Source organism: Columba livia, chromosome 21, assembly GCF_036013475.1.
Source record: "Columba livia isolate bColLiv1 breed racing homer chromosome 21, bColLiv1.pat.W.v2, whole genome shotgun sequence".
Classification (NCBI taxonomy): Eukaryota; Metazoa; Chordata; class Aves; order Columbiformes; family Columbidae; genus Columba; species Columba livia.
The window spans coordinates 5,006,677-5,022,236 of NC_088622.1; the positions used below are offsets into that span (position 1 = coordinate 5,006,677).

The 15,560-nt window shown below is 52.8% G+C and overlaps 2 protein-coding genes across 25 annotated transcripts in view; one reads left to right on the forward strand and one right to left on the reverse strand.

Moving 5' to 3' along the window:
- Positions 1–7,034, forward strand: part of TMCO4 (transmembrane and coiled-coil domains 4) — a 32,547-nt gene extending 25,513 nt beyond the window's left edge. For all 3 annotated transcript variants that reach the window (XM_065038049.1, XM_065038050.1, XM_021295215.2), the window contains 2 exons: positions 9–126; positions 6,144–7,034. In XM_065038049.1, the coding sequence (XP_064894121.1) occupies positions 9–126; positions 6,144–6,422 (397 nt within the window). In that variant the 3' untranslated portion in view covers positions 6,423–7,034. The remainder of the gene's footprint in view (positions 1–8; positions 127–6,143) is intronic.
- The window catches only part of HTR6 (5-hydroxytryptamine receptor 6), a 44,199-nt gene extending 28,758 nt beyond the window's left edge, over positions 1–15,441 (reverse strand). For 19 of the 22 annotated variants that reach the window (XM_065038051.1, XM_065038070.1, XM_065038069.1 and 16 more), the window contains exons 1-3: positions 10,462–15,441; positions 8,945–9,103; positions 5,865–8,271 (exon numbers count right to left, since the gene is read on the reverse strand). In XM_065038051.1, the coding sequence (XP_064894123.1) occupies positions 7,852–8,271; positions 8,945–9,103; positions 10,462–11,184 (1,302 nt within the window). In that variant the 5' untranslated portion in view covers positions 11,185–15,441 and the 3' untranslated portion in view covers positions 5,865–7,851. The remainder of the gene's footprint in view (positions 1–5,864; positions 8,272–8,944; positions 9,104–10,461) is intronic. The other 3 variants (XM_065038073.1, XM_065038072.1, XM_065038058.1) reach the window with 1 other exon arrangement.
- Between the last annotated feature and the right edge of the window lie 119 nt (positions 15,442–15,560).

The following is a 15,560-nucleotide window of genomic DNA, read 5'->3' on the forward strand; positions in this document are numbered from 1 at the left end:
GCTCCTAGGGGGGACTGGCTGCTGGGCTTTGTATACAGAACCTCTTCTGTCCAGCTCAACGTCGCCGGCCTGCAGCCAGTCGACTTGGATGACAGGAGGATGGTGAACATGGACCTTTCAGCTGTGGTAAGCAGTACTTCTTAAATTCTCAGTTTTTTCCATCTGACTTTTGCTTGCAGCACCGTAACCTCACACTCCTTGATGAGGGGAAGATGAGATGCTGGAGAGAGCACCTTGATGTACATTGTCCTTCTTTCCTTTCTTTGATATGTCTCATCTCAGACTGCAGTATGGATTTTGTTGGCCTGACCAGTGCTCTGTATTGAGCAAGATAATGAGAATTTGCCTCTCTTGTTGGATGTTTTCGGGGTTTTTCAGTCCTGAAATGTCTCATACCAGAGACAGAAAATGCAGTTATTCCCCAAGAAAGACCTTGCTGTCTTGCAAGCCCCAGATCAGCAGGTAGGTAGAATCAGCCGCTGGGAAATCTGGAGCTCAAACACACCTGAGGAGCAGCTGCAACCTACAATCTTATCTCGGTGGAGGCTTCACCGCTGCTCAGGTTCGTACGAGGGCAAGGTCACCGGCTTTGTACCTTGGTCCCCTGGGCTGCATTGATGCCGTCGTACGGGAACCAGTTTGTAATGACAGGAGCTCTGTGATATTGATGGCTTGTTTCCTTGGTCTGGACCTGGGCTGCTGCTCCAGGAAGCACAAAGAGGTTCACCTGCATGTCTGGCAGACATTTAGCTTCCTCCAAGCCACCTGGTGTCATTGATAAGCCACTATATTATATGTCTTGCAATAATCAACTCAATTACCATAAGCCAACTAATGATCTCATTGCCTTCTCTGTACTCATGAGTGAGCTCTTCCACAGAAAACCATGCAGAACTCAGCTTGTGTATTCATATTCGCTGTAATCTTGATCATGCAATCTTGTTTTTTCTATATCTTCATGTTCAAACTTATTTTTCACTGTCTCCAAACTGGACTGCAGGATGCCCAGCACACAGCTCAGGGTACTTCTGTGTCTTTGTTCCTGCCTTAAATGTCCCCAAAAGCTGGTAGAGATTGTCAGAGTTGCTCTGGAGCCAAAGACACTTTTAAGTGCTTTCAGATTTTTTGGAGCACCATCCCGCTGAGCCTATAAATACCCAACTGTTACCAGCTCACTTCATTCATTATAACCCAGCTCTGTACAGCCCTTGCCAGAAAACGCTGTGCAGATAAAATAGAGACTTTGCAGAACAAAATAGCAGCTTCCCAGAAGGAAGTGGTGTAGCAGAGGCTTTCAAACATGGTCCCATACTGTTCTTGTACCTTTGCATCCTACTGGGTTGCCTTGATTAGTATTTCCACACGCTCCCATGTCCAGTTTGTCACCATCCCCAGAGTTGCCATTAGTCGCTTGCAAGCAGTGACATCTGTTACAGGCCTGAAGAGAAAAAAGGCCAAAGAAATCAAGCCGTGGTGGCACTGGGGTGACTTTTCCTGTTGGTTTAGTCCATGTTACTCTCCTCTCTTTGACTTCTCCTCAGAGATGCTCTTGCCATTGACCTTCTGCTTCGTGAACTCTGAAACCTCACGGAGTCCTGCACAATTTATCCTGCCTGGCTCGCAGCATTTTTCCCCCAAAGGAGCGGTATTTACATTTCAGCGCCATGAATAATGGTTGCAGAGCTGCTATCTGCTCATCTTCTATTGTCGTGCATCTGTATCCGTACTGCGTGATGCCAACAGACAATCCCAGCGCTTCTCTCTTTTCAAAAAGAGCTGATGCTTTCACTTGCTAAACCTTCCTGCAAAGCAGTGGGGGAAAAAAGATCAACTCCCGCTAGCAGAAAAACCTGCATTAAGCAGGTGTCCCTCTCTTGGTCCATTTTCCGGACCATGCAGCTTTATGAAAAGAAACACAGATCGTTCTGGTGAACATTTTGAAAGGGGAAGGAAATATTTAGGGGCAGTATTTTTAAGTGGCAAGAACACAAAGGTGGGTTTTGCTGCAAATATAGCATGGTAGCATAACAGAAATATATAGAGAGATATTTTCTCTAATGGGGGCCAGCTCCCAGCTCCATCCCTTGCTGGAGATCCCCATCGGTTTCCTGCCAGGGGTAAGAAAGGACAAGCAGTGACAGAAAAATAAACCACAGATGATGCAAAGGTGCTCAGTGTGCAAATACTAGGCAGGCAGCCTCAGTATTTTAGGCATCTCCCAGTCCATCCGTGATGAAACCTGGACCACATCCAAAGGGGCTGCTTCTCTTTGCACCAAATCCTTAACTGAGGAGAGGGCTGGGAGACCTCAGTATAAACAGGAATTCGCCTCCAAGGCATTTCTTGCACGTCTCTCTTGATTAGTATGTTTTCAATCTGACTGTCAGTAAAAAAAACTGAGAGAAAAATGTCCTCCCACTCAGCAATATGCGGTTATAAAAGCCTTCCTAATGGTTGCAATGGGACTGATTTAGTCAGGAGATTTATTTGACAGCACCTGTTACAGAGACCAAGGCAGTAATTGAGCTGCAGTGTATTAGAATGATTGCTGTTTGTTCAAAACGGGATATCGTAGGCTGCGTTTTGCATTAACATTTGAATATTGCTGGAATGCTCAGGGTCAGAACGTGGGCAGAGCGTTTTCACGGAGGCTCACAAGCCAAGTAACGGGCGCTGAAGTTTCTCTGGGCGGTTTTAGCACAGCAGAGACCAGGGATGAGCCTGCGAGTTTGGGGGCTGTAGGAATGTGTGGCTGGAAGTCCAGCAGCGAGCATAACAATTATTGAAGAAGTCAGTACTGTTCTCTCATTAAAGTTCTTTAGGCTATGATGAAGTTTCACATTGACTTTAAAACTTCATTTCCCCTGCTTTCAATGGCAGCATCATTCTCCTTTTCTGATGTTTATGTTTAAAACCTTCTTTATACCATCTAATCCCTTCTTTCCCAGTGCTACCCCAAAGCAGCTGGGGGTTCATTTCAGAGTGCAGGGTTGTACCGCGGTTCTCTTCCTGAACAACAAGTTCACCGATGCTTTTGGCAACGGGGAGTGAACGCTGGAGCTGTGTGGCAATAACCACGGTGCGGGCGCTGTGTCGGGAGGAAGCAGTTTGCATTTCATACTGTGTGTACACAACATATCTGACACAGCGGCCGGAAGAATTTGCTGCTGGAGAGTGAGGTGTGAGTATTACCTGAGCGTCAGGAACTGCAGCTCGCTCCACTGAACCCTCATCACACCACACAAAGTAGCGTATTTGTCAAAACCCTGAAACTGTGATGCCCTGCAAGGCAGTCATTACTGCTCCTGCTGAAATAACAAAGCTCCGGAGACATTGTAACTTGAGGGTATTTTTTCTTGCATGGTAGAGTTGCTCTTTGGATGTGATGGGCTCAAAACCAATCAGAGAGGTGAAATTCTCGGCTGTTTTAACAACCTGAGCTCCTGCGACTTGCAGAGTCCCTGTGAATCCCCGGTTTGTGCTGCACAACACGCCCGCTCCTCTGAAATCCTCCGTCAAGGATTTCCTTTGGCCGAGGGCAGCAGGGGGAAGTCAGAGCCCGGCTGCTCTGTCCTTTCTCTCTCTCCCACCCAATGATGATTTCGACACTTTGAGGTGGATTTGAACTTGAAAACCTTGCCAAACTGACCACATTGTTCAGCCAGCTGGTCGATCCTGAGGAAAGCTGTGGTCTGTGCTTCTCTGAAGATCTCTCGGCGCCGTGCTGAGTGATGCGGGCAGCTCGCTTGTGTTCTCCGGCGAGTCCAAGCAGCCATAAAATCAGGTACAACAGGGGAGGAATCACCTGAGCTCGCTGATAAACCTACCCCATCGCTTTCATTTCCTTGTAACAAGCGTAAATCTATTTGCTTTGGTTATGAGAATTCTTTTCTACTCCATTTATTTTGAAACGCCTCCTGCACTTTGTTCTGACAAATATTGAGACCATTGTTTATTTCTCTTTAAAGTTTTTATTGTCCCTTAGCAATGTTTTACACCTTCCCAACCCTTCTCCAGCACAGCCCACCCAGCGGAGGAATTCAGCTGTTCGCTTTGCAGATGAAAACAGGCTTTTGAGAGGCCAAATTGCTGAATTTTCCCACCAGGACACTGTCACAGCTTTCAGGCTTCAAGGCAATTTGTTCACCATTCTTTTCCCGATGGCTCAGTACTTAATGTCGCGGTGGAGCGGAGAGTCCTACCTCCTCGTACGCTTCTCAGGGCTGTGTGGAATCCTCTCCTGGGCTGTTCTGGACACAGAAGTGTGTTTCCTTTGAGGAGATTCAGTGGTATTAGCAGAGCTGCACGCAGACCGGCTTTCAGGAGGGCTCAGCTTCTCTTTTAGCACATAAGGACAGGCTCAGGCTCTTCAGAATTGCTCATTCCCAGCGGCTCTCAGTGATCATGGTGCTCCAGAAGAGGAATTCCCTGTTGTTTTAGCCTAGAAGCTGCTGGGTGCAGAGGAGTTATGAAAACCTCGTCCTCAGGGTGGCAGAGGAAATTGTTCTCTCTGACTAATGACTCAGTGACAGAACAGGCTGAGAAATCCCCGAGCGCTGACCAGGGCAGGTTGATTGTAATGACCGCAGAGCTTTCAGAACGCAGCAAACCGCGAGACTTCAGCAGCTCCTCCCAGTAAGTCCATTTTCTCCTTGTTCCTCTCCACCTTGCCCAACACTGGGCTCATTTCTTTCTGTTGCACTGAGCACTGCGCAGTAAAAGTTCATGCTTTTCCAGAGAACAATGTACACCTCTTAACAGCCAGTCGATTAGTCCTTCAATGGTTATTTTAATTAACTAATCTGTTCAAAACATCAAGAGCATGTTGAGCCATCTGGACTGATGAAAGTCACATATTGCACTACTAATGCGCTGATTAAATCCTTCATTTTGCTCCAAGTCCTAAGTGCATCCAAATGTCGCCGCTTCACGCACGCAGCTCGGAGGTTCGAATTTTGCCCATGCATGAAGAGCAGCTTTGCTTGAGGTTCAGATTTCTTCGCAGAGCTCTGCAACGAGCGCTTTAACATCTTGTGTGAGCATCAGCCCCTTCTTGGGACGCTCGTGCCCATGCTGGGAAGGTGGAAACCTGGGATTGTGGTGTCAGGATTCCCGGCTGGGGAAATCCCCTAATTACTACAAGATTTGGGAAAACCAGAGGCCTGAGCTTTCTGGCTGGGTCAGATTTAAGCTGTTAGAAGTAGAATTTAGCAAAGATGCTGAAATATCTTAGGGTTCAAATCTTCATCTTGGCTGAAATCCACAGGCCAGCCAGTGAGTGGAGCGTTGGCATAACCCTGCTCAGCCTGACCACACCTTCCTCACCACCAAAAAACCTGCTATAAATCCACCTTGGGATTCTTCACTCCCATTTTGGCTGTGAGTACAACAGGAGATCCAAAAGCTGGTCTGTAGTAGGATCTGAAATGCTCGGCATGCACAGGACACCTAAACCAGAGAAGTTTCTGCCCTTCCAGCCAACCCGTTAGCGTATGACAATAATTTCCATCTCAGAGGGGATTTTCTCTCCCTCCTGTGCCCTGAGAGGAAGGATGCACTCCACCATCCATCTCAGAAGGGTTTATCTTATCATGGAAACCACCTTACAATAAAAATGTCCGGGCTTTTGTACATATTGTTGACTTTAATTTGGTTTATGAACCCATAACTCTCAGATTCCTGGTTTTATATGGCGTGGGACAGCTCAGCGCACCTTCCAGCCAAGAACCTGCACATGCTTGGTAGCTGAGATTTAATGGCTGTATCCTAATTTAAATAAGATAATCTTTGTTTTTACAAGGCACAGGAAGGATATGTAATTTAGCAGAGAACAGGGAGCTGAGCTAAGGCAGCTTTTCTCCTACCTGAGTGTCTCTCACCGTGGCAGATCGGCTCCTCATACCCGCACGGCACCGCGGATCAGCAATGTCCAAGCATTTAAACGTGCGTCTGTCAGAGGAGAAGCGACCCAGCAGCGTGTGCCACCAAGGTGACAGCCGGTTGGGGTCATTCAGTGGACAGCTGCCTTTTCCAGCACTCGTTCTTTCAGCTTTTCGGAGCTAAAACCAAGTCTCACAGCAGCACTGGCTTTTGAGATGAAGCTCCCCACAGGTCCCTCACTAAATGACTCTTGTTGTTCGCAGGTAAACGGCCACCTGGACTACATGAAGCAAATGGACACGATCTTAAGAGCTGTGGGCGTCAAAACCAAGGAGTGTCGGCTGGATGAGAAGGGCCGTGGCAGTTTTTTCTCCCCTCTGGCCAAGAAATCCCAGCGGGCAGCGGAAAACATCACACGAGAGGAGGATGCGCCTGGCGGGAACCACCGGGATTCCTCCAGCTCTCCCTTGGGAGAAACCTCCCTCCCTTGCCCAGACTGTTCACACGGCGGGGACGGCAACAAACAGGCAGGAGCAAATTAGAGCTCGTTGTGTTGGGCAGAGATGCTCGGCCAGCAGTAAAACTGCTTTCAGAGCACCGTCCGTCGCGCTGGGATCCCCCAACGAGCGTCGGTGGAGCCGGCAGAGCTGGAGCTGCCGTTTCCAGCCCCTCCGGAGCGGCTGGACCGTGGCACCGGAGCATCACTGCGTCAGAGCTTGTGAAGCAGCCGCCCACAGCATCTCCCACAGATGAGAAATGGCCGATTCCTGCCCAAATCAGCGTTTCTCCTCAGGAAGCGGCGGCACAACCCTCCTGGCACAAACTGGGATGCTTTGTGCTCAGGTGTCTGTATAACTGAGAGCTTCAGGAGCACAAACTCGTTAGTGTGAGCTCGGAAACCGGCAGCAAGGCTTGTGGAGTGTGAGTGCCGGGGGGCCCAACAAGCACCTCCCAGCTCATCTCTGCACCCAAAAGGCACTTGAGGGAGAATTTGCCCAAAGCATTTGTTGTTTCATTATTTTTAAGTGCCCACTTCCCGTATTCTCTCTGCTAATGGCTATGAGGAGGGTTGAAGGGGTGGCGTTGTCCTTTAAAAGGCCATATTTGTTTAGATTCTTATTTGAAGGGGAAATAAAGTATATTTTCTAACTGCATCATCTAAAAATTGATGGATTGTCAGAGCAAAGTATGATGGTCATGTGCCAAAAATAGGAAGGTGTAGGATGAAATCTAAAGGGAAACTTATCTCGTTGCTTCCTCCTGCCAGGATACCCAGTGGGCCACAAACAAGCCGAACACCCACACCCTCGCTGAATAGCCAAAAAACAGCCGCCGAACATTTTGCATCCAATTTAACCCCCCGTAGCGCAGGCTGCTCATGATCAAACATGATGTTTTCACTGTGGAACTCACTGTTTCTGCAAGAAACCGAGATAAATACAGCCCGGATCAGGCTAGGAAATTAAACTTGGAAAAGACGGGATGTTCTGTGGACCGAAGCAGCCCCAAACCGTGGGCTGTGAGTCCTGGATGTGGTTCCAAGTGCTGCTTTTGGTGCTTTTGGTGAGACGGAGGTGACCTGTGGAGCTGTGGGAGCTGCAAACCAAACCTGGGTTTGAGTTCAGGGAGATAGAGTCTGGAATCCGAGATTCAGACTAAGCAGAGGTGAAAAGGCAGCAAGAAGCAGCTCTTGGAGAAGCAGGAGGGATTGGCGACAGTGAGCAAAGGAGGGATGGAGAGAGAGAGAAGCGAGGCAGATTAATTCAGCAGTAAAACGTGGCTTTGCAGTGTTTAAACCCACCCACAGAAGCGCTTGGTGACGACGTCTTCTCCACGGAGACTCACATTGCATTTGCAGAGGGTATCAAGGAGCTCTGCATGGGCCGGGCGATGTCCAGTGCCAAATTTAGGGCTGGGGACACCCTCCCCAGCACACAGAGGTCTCGTCACCCCCCGTGGGGGTCTCCCGGCTCAGGCCACGGGGGTCCCAAGCTGCCGGGGCTGCAGCTCCGCATCCGGGGGCTCCACGTCGAAGAGGTTGACCAAGCGTGCGCCGCGGGCCGGGTGAGCCCGGGGGTCGTTTTCGGCCGTCAGCACGTTGTGTTCATTCCCCAGCGCCCCGGAGTCAAGCGAGTCGGTCTCGGCCGGCAAGGTGAGGACGTTCTTGAGGGAGGTGGGGGCGCGGGGTCCACTGTTGGAGTTCCTCATGGAGAGGGAGATGGCGCTGGGCTGGGGCTCCCCCGCGCGCCGGCAGCACGGCAGGTACCTGCCCATGGCCCGCTTGAAGTCCCGCATGAAGAGTGGGTAGATGATGGGGTTCATGGTGCTGTTGCAGTAACCCAGCCAGGTGAGCACGTCAAAGAAGCCAGCGGGGACGCAGCCGCAGGCGGCCTGGCAGGATTGGAATCATAGAACAGAATCACTGAATCGTTTGGGCTGGAAAAGCCCCTCAAGATCATCGAGTCCAACCGTTCCCCCACCCCTGGCACTGCCCCATGTCCTGAGAACCTCATGTCCGTCTGTCCAGCCCTCCAGGGATGGTGACTCCAGCACTGCCCTGGGCAGCCTGTTCCAATGCCCCACAGCCCTTTGGGGAAGAAATTGTTCCCCACATCCAACCTCAACCTCCCCTGGCGCAAATTGAGGCCGTTTCCTCTGTTCCTGGCGCTTGTTCCTGGGGAGCAGAGCCCGACCCCCCTGGCTCCAAGCTCCTTTCAGGCAGTTCAGAGATCAGAAGGTCTCCCCTCAGCTCCTGTTCTCCTGGATAAATAGTTTGGGTTGGAAGGGACCTTCAAAGCTCATCTAGTCCAACCCCCTTTGCAGCGTTTCCCACCTCAGCCCCAATCCAGAGCCATTTTCCAGGCACCCCAACATGATTTTCCTTTTGTAGGAACTCTCCAAAACCCTTCTGAAGGGTTTTCCATTGCCATTGCTCCCTGGGGAATTTCCATCTTTGGTCCTAGACGCTTCCCAGCAAGACCTGCAGGCACCTGCGATCCAACCCGGCTGGATTCAAAGCAAAAAGCTTTTGAAAACCCGACACAAAGCCGCCGTCTGTGCTCACCTGCGTCACGTTGGTGACGAAGAAGGGCAGCCAAGCCACGAAGAACATGCCCAGGAGGATGCCCAGCGTCAGGCTGGCCTTTAGCGCCTTCTTGCTGTGCTTGTTGGCGAATCTCCTGCTCTCGCTGCCCCCCGGGGGCTGGGTCGGGGTCTGGGGGACCTGCAGTGGGACACGAGATGGTGAGCGACAGCACCCACCCATGGAAAAGGCGTTTGGTGCTGCAAATCCTGCCCAAAAATCCCCATTACGTCCCTTCTGGCAAGGTGGCACACGCCACGGTCCCTTAGCCAGAAATCAGGACGAAGAAGCCACAGAAATCCTCAACATCGAGATATTTCTTCTCTTTTTTAAACCATAAAATAAGGGCTTTATCATTAAAGCACTTCGCTTATAGAAAAATCCAGCTCAGTCAATGTTGTGGTGTGGATAAATCATGCCCTGAAGATGAGCTGTAGCCATGGATTAGAGCAGCAAACTAATCTAAAACATCACAGCCTGCAAATGCCGTAACTAACTCAGTCCTCCATCCACTCTCACCACCTAAAATTAAGTTGTTATTATCTCAGCCCTCCACCATAATTAAACGAGGCCCCGCTGCTGCTCCACTTCCTGCCCGAAAAGAGAACAAAAATCTGCTTCAAAAGATGTGTTTGTAGAGTCCAAGCACCTGGCAAACATGGAGAAAATAGATATTTTATTATATTATCTGTTTATTCTTTGATTCCCATTTTCCTTTTAAATATCAGGTACATCTTTTCAGGTGTGGGAGAGCTGGCCGGGCCAGGGAGTCCTGGCTCCTTTCTTAAAAGAGAACAACAAACTAAATCTAAGTATTTAAAGGCAATTAAGTTTGTCTTTTCCCTGTAGGATGTGAGGTCAATAAAGCCTATTACGGAGAATTAAAGCTGTTGGACTTAGTGGCAATTAACCTTCTTCCAGAGAAACACAAACGAGCGCAGCCACGTTTGGGTTATAAAAACCACACGCGCTGGTTTAACCAGCGATGGAGTAACGAGGCATTTTGCAGCTCCCGTTATAGACCCAGTAACAAAAATAGAAGCTGGCTCTCCAAAATAAGGTGCTCTGCGGAATTTGGAATCTGCTGTTGTTTAAAGTCCTTCTCCCCCATATGTCTCACACCCACCATGGCCACGATTTCCAAGTGGAAAGTCAGATAAAGGTTCAAACCCTCTGGGATGATGAGAGCCAAGAAGGGGGCGAAACTCCCATTTGTTTTGTGCCGCTGAGCATTTTCACCTGTATCTTAATTTATTTCTCTCCTTCTGCTCGTGCTGTTTCTGTGCTCTGGAGCAGCATAAAAACAAACCACCGCCGGGATGAGAAACGGGGCAGCACCGAGGACACCCCGGCAGAACCGTCCTCCCATCGCCGAGGTGGATCTGCCCAAAAATCTCCCCCCCTGTGATCTGGTTGCCAAATCCCTTGGCTGGCAAAGACACCCCAGGCACCCAAATCATTGGGTTCTGCAAAGAACAACGTCCCCACGGCCACCTTACCTGCGGCGCGGTCTCGTCGGCGGTGGCCACGTTGGAGGCAAAAGAAGCCACCTGCACCGCTTGCTTGCGGGCCGCCAGGAGGATGCGGCAGTAGGTGAAGGAGATGGCGGCGGACGGGAGGAAGAAGGTGAGGCAGGAGGCCACCAAGGCGTAGGGCAAGCTGACCAGCAGCCGACACTGGTCCTCGTCCCCCCGGGAGGTGACATTTGGGGTGTGGACCTCAAAGTCCAGCTTGTGCCAGCCCATCTTGATGGGGAGGAAGGAGGCAAGTGCGGCCAAGGTCCAGGTGGCCAGGATGAGCCCGAGGGCTCGGCAGGACGTCATGCGCAGCTTGTACTTGAGCGGGGAGATGATGAGCAGGTAGCGGTCCAGGCTGATGATGCAGAGGTTGAGGATGGAAGCGCTGCAGCACATGACATCGAAGGAGGACCAGAGGGAGCAGAAGTCACCGTGCAGCACCCAACGGCCGTAGAGCTGGTTGAGCATGGCCGGGGGCATCACCACCAGCCCCACCATCAGGTCGGACATGAAGAGGGACACCAGGAAGTAGTTGGAGGTGTTCCGCAGGGAGCGCTGGGTGACGATGAGGAGGATGAGGAGGAAGTTCCCCGCTGCGGTCAGCAGGATGATGAAGCAGAGGAAAGCGGCCACCCAGCTGCTCCCCACTAGCAGCGAGCGCTCCCCCAGCATGCTGGCGTTGGGGGACCCCGAATCGCCCTCCATGAGGAGCAGCGCTGGGGGGACCTTCTCCAGCCGTGACCTGCGCTAGGTGATCATCGCTGAGCCAGCCCTGGGGGATGAAGTGCCACCTCGCTGCCTCCACTCTGTATCCGTCCTCCTTCCTCCTCTCCTCCTCCTCTCCCTCGCTTCCACCCCCCTCTCACTTCACTGGCAATCAGGGCAGAGTGACATTCCCAGGAGCTGATCAGCAGGAGCGAGGTTCTCCTCCTCGGTACTCACAGCCAGGAATATCCTCGTCTCTGCAAATCCCCCTCGGCTGAGATGTCCCTGGATGCTGCTGCTGGATGCTCCGGACACCGGAGAGGCTTGGGATGCTCTGGATTCCGGGATGCTCGAGATGCCAGGGATGCTCTTCATGCTCCGATGCTTTGGATGTGCTGCAGCATGGAATCTGGACCCTAGGATGCTCTGGACCTCAGGATGCTCCAGATGCTGGGGATGCTCTGGATCCCTGATACTCCAGATGCTGGGGATGCTCTGGACCCCCAGAACTCAGCTGTTCCCCAGCCAGGCTCCCCTCTGCAGAGCCCTGTGCCCCACTGAGCTCAGCTCTGCCGCAGGAGCGGTGGAGCAGCCCCGAGGCGAGTCCGGGGATGCTCCCAGCCCAGGTCGCCCATGAGGAGGAAGATGCAACACTCAGGATCACGGCAAGGCGTCTGTCCCCGAGCAGAGGTGTGTGCAGGGGTGTGAGTGTGTGTGTGTGTGTGTGTGTGTGTGTGTGTGCAGGCGCCAGCCAGACTTTCACCTGCCACGCTGCGATGCACAGAGAAGGATGCAGAAATGCTGATTCGGAAGAGGTGGGGTTGGGAGCGGGGAGAGAGGAGGAGATGAAATGAAATGCTAATGAAAACAGGGATCTGCTGGAAACTCCACAAAGTGGCAGCCAGACAGTTGCCTTTTCTGCCTTAAAGTGACCTCCAGCTCTGCCTCCCCTCCCGCGTTCGCCCGGCAGGTGGGCAGTGACCCAGCAGCGCTGGTTCCATCCACCAGTCGCTAAAAAGCAAAATTTCGCAAAGCCAAAGAAAAAGGAACAAAACCCGCCTGCCACAGCCACGGCCGCCTGCTCAGCGAGCAGCCAGCGGCACGGAAAGGACTTGCTGGCTGACTGTCCAGCAATCTGTGGCCAGGGACGGAGGGCACAAGCAGAATTCCACCCAGGGTTGTTGGGGATCCCTCGGTGCAGCCAAGGACCCTGTGGCAACCGGCCCTTTGGCAAGTGGGAGGCAACAGGTCAGAGAAGCCAGTGGGTCCTGGCGGCTTCTACATCCCATCCCGCTCAGGAGACGCTTGTGAATCTGTGAGTGCTGCTCTGTGTCCCACGCCACCGCCTCCCAGTGTCACAGCCAGTATCTTGGGGCACTTGGCCGAGCTGGATTTATATTTTTTGAATTGCCCAGCTGCCAAAATGGTTTGTTTGTTTTGTTGTTTGTTTTTTCTTCCAACAAACGTCTGCGAATCTGCTGGGGGAGACCAGAGCCGCTGACACTGACTCCAGCACAAACCGGAGCCATGTGTGTGTCCCCGCTGTCCCCCGGTCCCTGCGCTGCGGTCACAGGGCCAGACGTGTCCCTTCCCTCCCCACGCTGCCGCCGAAGCCTTCGCTAACAGGCCCCCCAGGGACGATGCTGCTGCAGATGTGCGCACAAGCTCCAGCTGTGCACGTCACACACCCCACGGCCCCGTCCCGCTGCACCCCCAGTGTCACCCACCCCAGGACAGAAATCTGTCACTTTACCAAGATTCGCTTTTCTCATCACCTTCTCCACAACTTCATCGTGCTGTTTTCAGCGGCTGAACGGGCAGTTTGGGTGTCTGAGCACAGGATGGGGGAGATGCGAAGCAGAGCTCTCCCCTGCACATGGACACACACACCCATGGCCCCCCCTGATCTCTGCACCTCCAAAACTGCTCCCTGGGAAGCGGCTGCCATCACTGGTACCAGGACAAGCTCTCCTGGGAGTCTGTACACAGCGTCTGCCCGCCCTCCGCTTCCCCAGGACCCTCTCCTGGGATGCTCTAACCCCCCGGCCACCTCTGCGTCACTCGTCCTGGCGGGGACCCAGGGCACAGCGCACACACGCGAGGCTCTGATCGCAGCAGGAGGTTTCTTTAGAAAAGCGCTTGTACCAGGAAACCCTCGCTTCCTCGTCCCATCTGTGCTGGGAACCAGCAAGAAAAACCACCCTGAGCGCCCCCCGTGGCAGCCGCCCCAGCTGGGAAAACACAACGCGGCTGCACAGACCGATCCCAGCTGGTGCTCGGCGAGGAAGTCACGGCACAGCACAAAGCTGAGCGTCCTCAGCCCCGCTGCACCCAGCCAGGGGCACCTCGGTTTGTCTCCAGAGCTTTTACAATCACAGAATCATTTTGGTTGGAAAAGACCCTCAAGATAACTGAGTCCAACTGTTCCCCACCCCTGGCACTGCCCCGTGTCCTGAGAACCTCATGTCCGTCTGTCCAACCCTCCAGGGATGGTGACTCCAGCACTGCCCTGGGCAGCCTGTTCCAATGCCCCATAGCCCTTTGGGGAAGAAATTGTTCCCACATCCAACCTCACCCTCCCCTGGCGCAACTTGAGGCCGTTTCCTCTGCTCCTGGCGCTTGTTCCTGGGGAGCAGAGCCCAACCCCCCTGGCTCCAAGCTCCTTTCAGGCAGTTCAGAGGTCAGAAGGTCTCCCCTCAGCTCCTGTTCTCCAGCTGAACCCCCCAGGTCCCTCAGCTGCTCCATCACACTTGTGCTCCAGCCCCTCACCAGCTCCGTTCCCTTCTCTCCACTCGCTCCAGCACCTCAAAGGCTTTCTTGGCACCCAAAACTGCCCCCAGGACTCGAGGTTTGGCCTCCCCAGTGCCCAGCACAGGGACGGTCACTGCCCTGATCCTGCTGGCCACACCAGTGCAGGCAAGGAGACTGGATCAGAAGTGTGTCCTCCACAGGCCGGTCTGTGGGAGGTTTTGTACATTTGGTTTGGATCTATTGGCTGGGGAAATAAATCTGAATTGATCGAAGCAATATGTGTTTAGAAAAAACTGCCTTAAAATGAGGTCCAAATCCTACCGCGGTCCCTGCAAAAGCTTCTCTGCTCCAGCAGCTCTCCTGGCCTGTCTGTGCTCCCTGTGCTGCGCCTCTGGACACATCTGCAGGGATTGGGGTTTCCACCAGCTCTGCTCTCCAGTTCCACTAGCAGGGAAAGCAAAACCAGGTTGTCAACGGCCACCCCAGTGTCAACAGCACAAAGAAGGGGCTGGTGAGCAGGTTTAGTAAAGCTGGAGGCTAATAGACCTCGGTGAGGACATCCAGCCAGTCCAGTGCTTAACGCAGTGGCCTCCAGTGTGCAATCCACTCCCAACATCTCATCCCACCCTTTAACTGGGATGGCCCCATAGGGCTGATTTTGGGCAGAGCCTGACTTGCTACCTTTAAAATATTGGTTTTTCCTTTGTGTAGAGAGGAGGTGGAGACATCCTGCTCCAAACATCTTGAACTGCAGCTCCTGGTGTTCACAGGGACAGTCACCCTGCTAAGTCCAGCTGCTGTTTCCACTGCACACCAATAAAAGGACCACATGATGGTGGCTGGTGACACTGTGGGGTTCTCCACGTCTCTGCAAAGCTCCCATCCCTGGGACAACACTTCACAGCCTAAAAAAACATTATCTTAACACACAGGACCTCTTTTTCAGCCCGTTCCCTTTGCCATGGCAATTGCTGCCTTAACACAAACCCTGTCCTGCTTCCCCACCCAAACTGCTGCTCTCCAGACTCACGCAGAGTCCCCAGGGCTTGGAGAGGGACAGTAAGAGCCTCTGTCCCCTCCTGAGCCAGTGGGACCTTTCCCAGGGCTCAGCTCAGGCTCTGAGCATCGTCTGATTGTTTCTGAGGACACAACCACACCGGGCGTCCTGGCACCGGTGGGATCCAAGGTTTCCCCTGCTTGGGGAATGCACAATGCAAACACCCTTGGAAGAGCCCAGTGGTTTTCAGCCAAGGCGCTGGTGTCCCCTCCTCACCCACAAAGGGACGTCCATGTCCATGTCCATGTCCGAGTCCACCTTCCTCCGCTCCAGAGAGGCCATGAACATCTGGATGCCACCAAGCACGCTGGACCAAGAGTGTCACCTAGTGGCAACAGAGCCGATAAAAGGTCGCACGATCCCACAGAGACCCCACGCGCTTCCCACACGAGTGGGACCCAACAGTGCTTAAACCCTGAGCGCAGCCACACCTGGGTGACAGCTGATGTGTCCCCGCGTCCACATGCAGGCCAGATGCTGCGGATTTGGGGTCTGTTTGCCTTTTAGCGGCTCTATCGCCTCCCAAACTGAAGGCAGCAGAAAGCTAAAGCATCGCTCTCGCGTACCC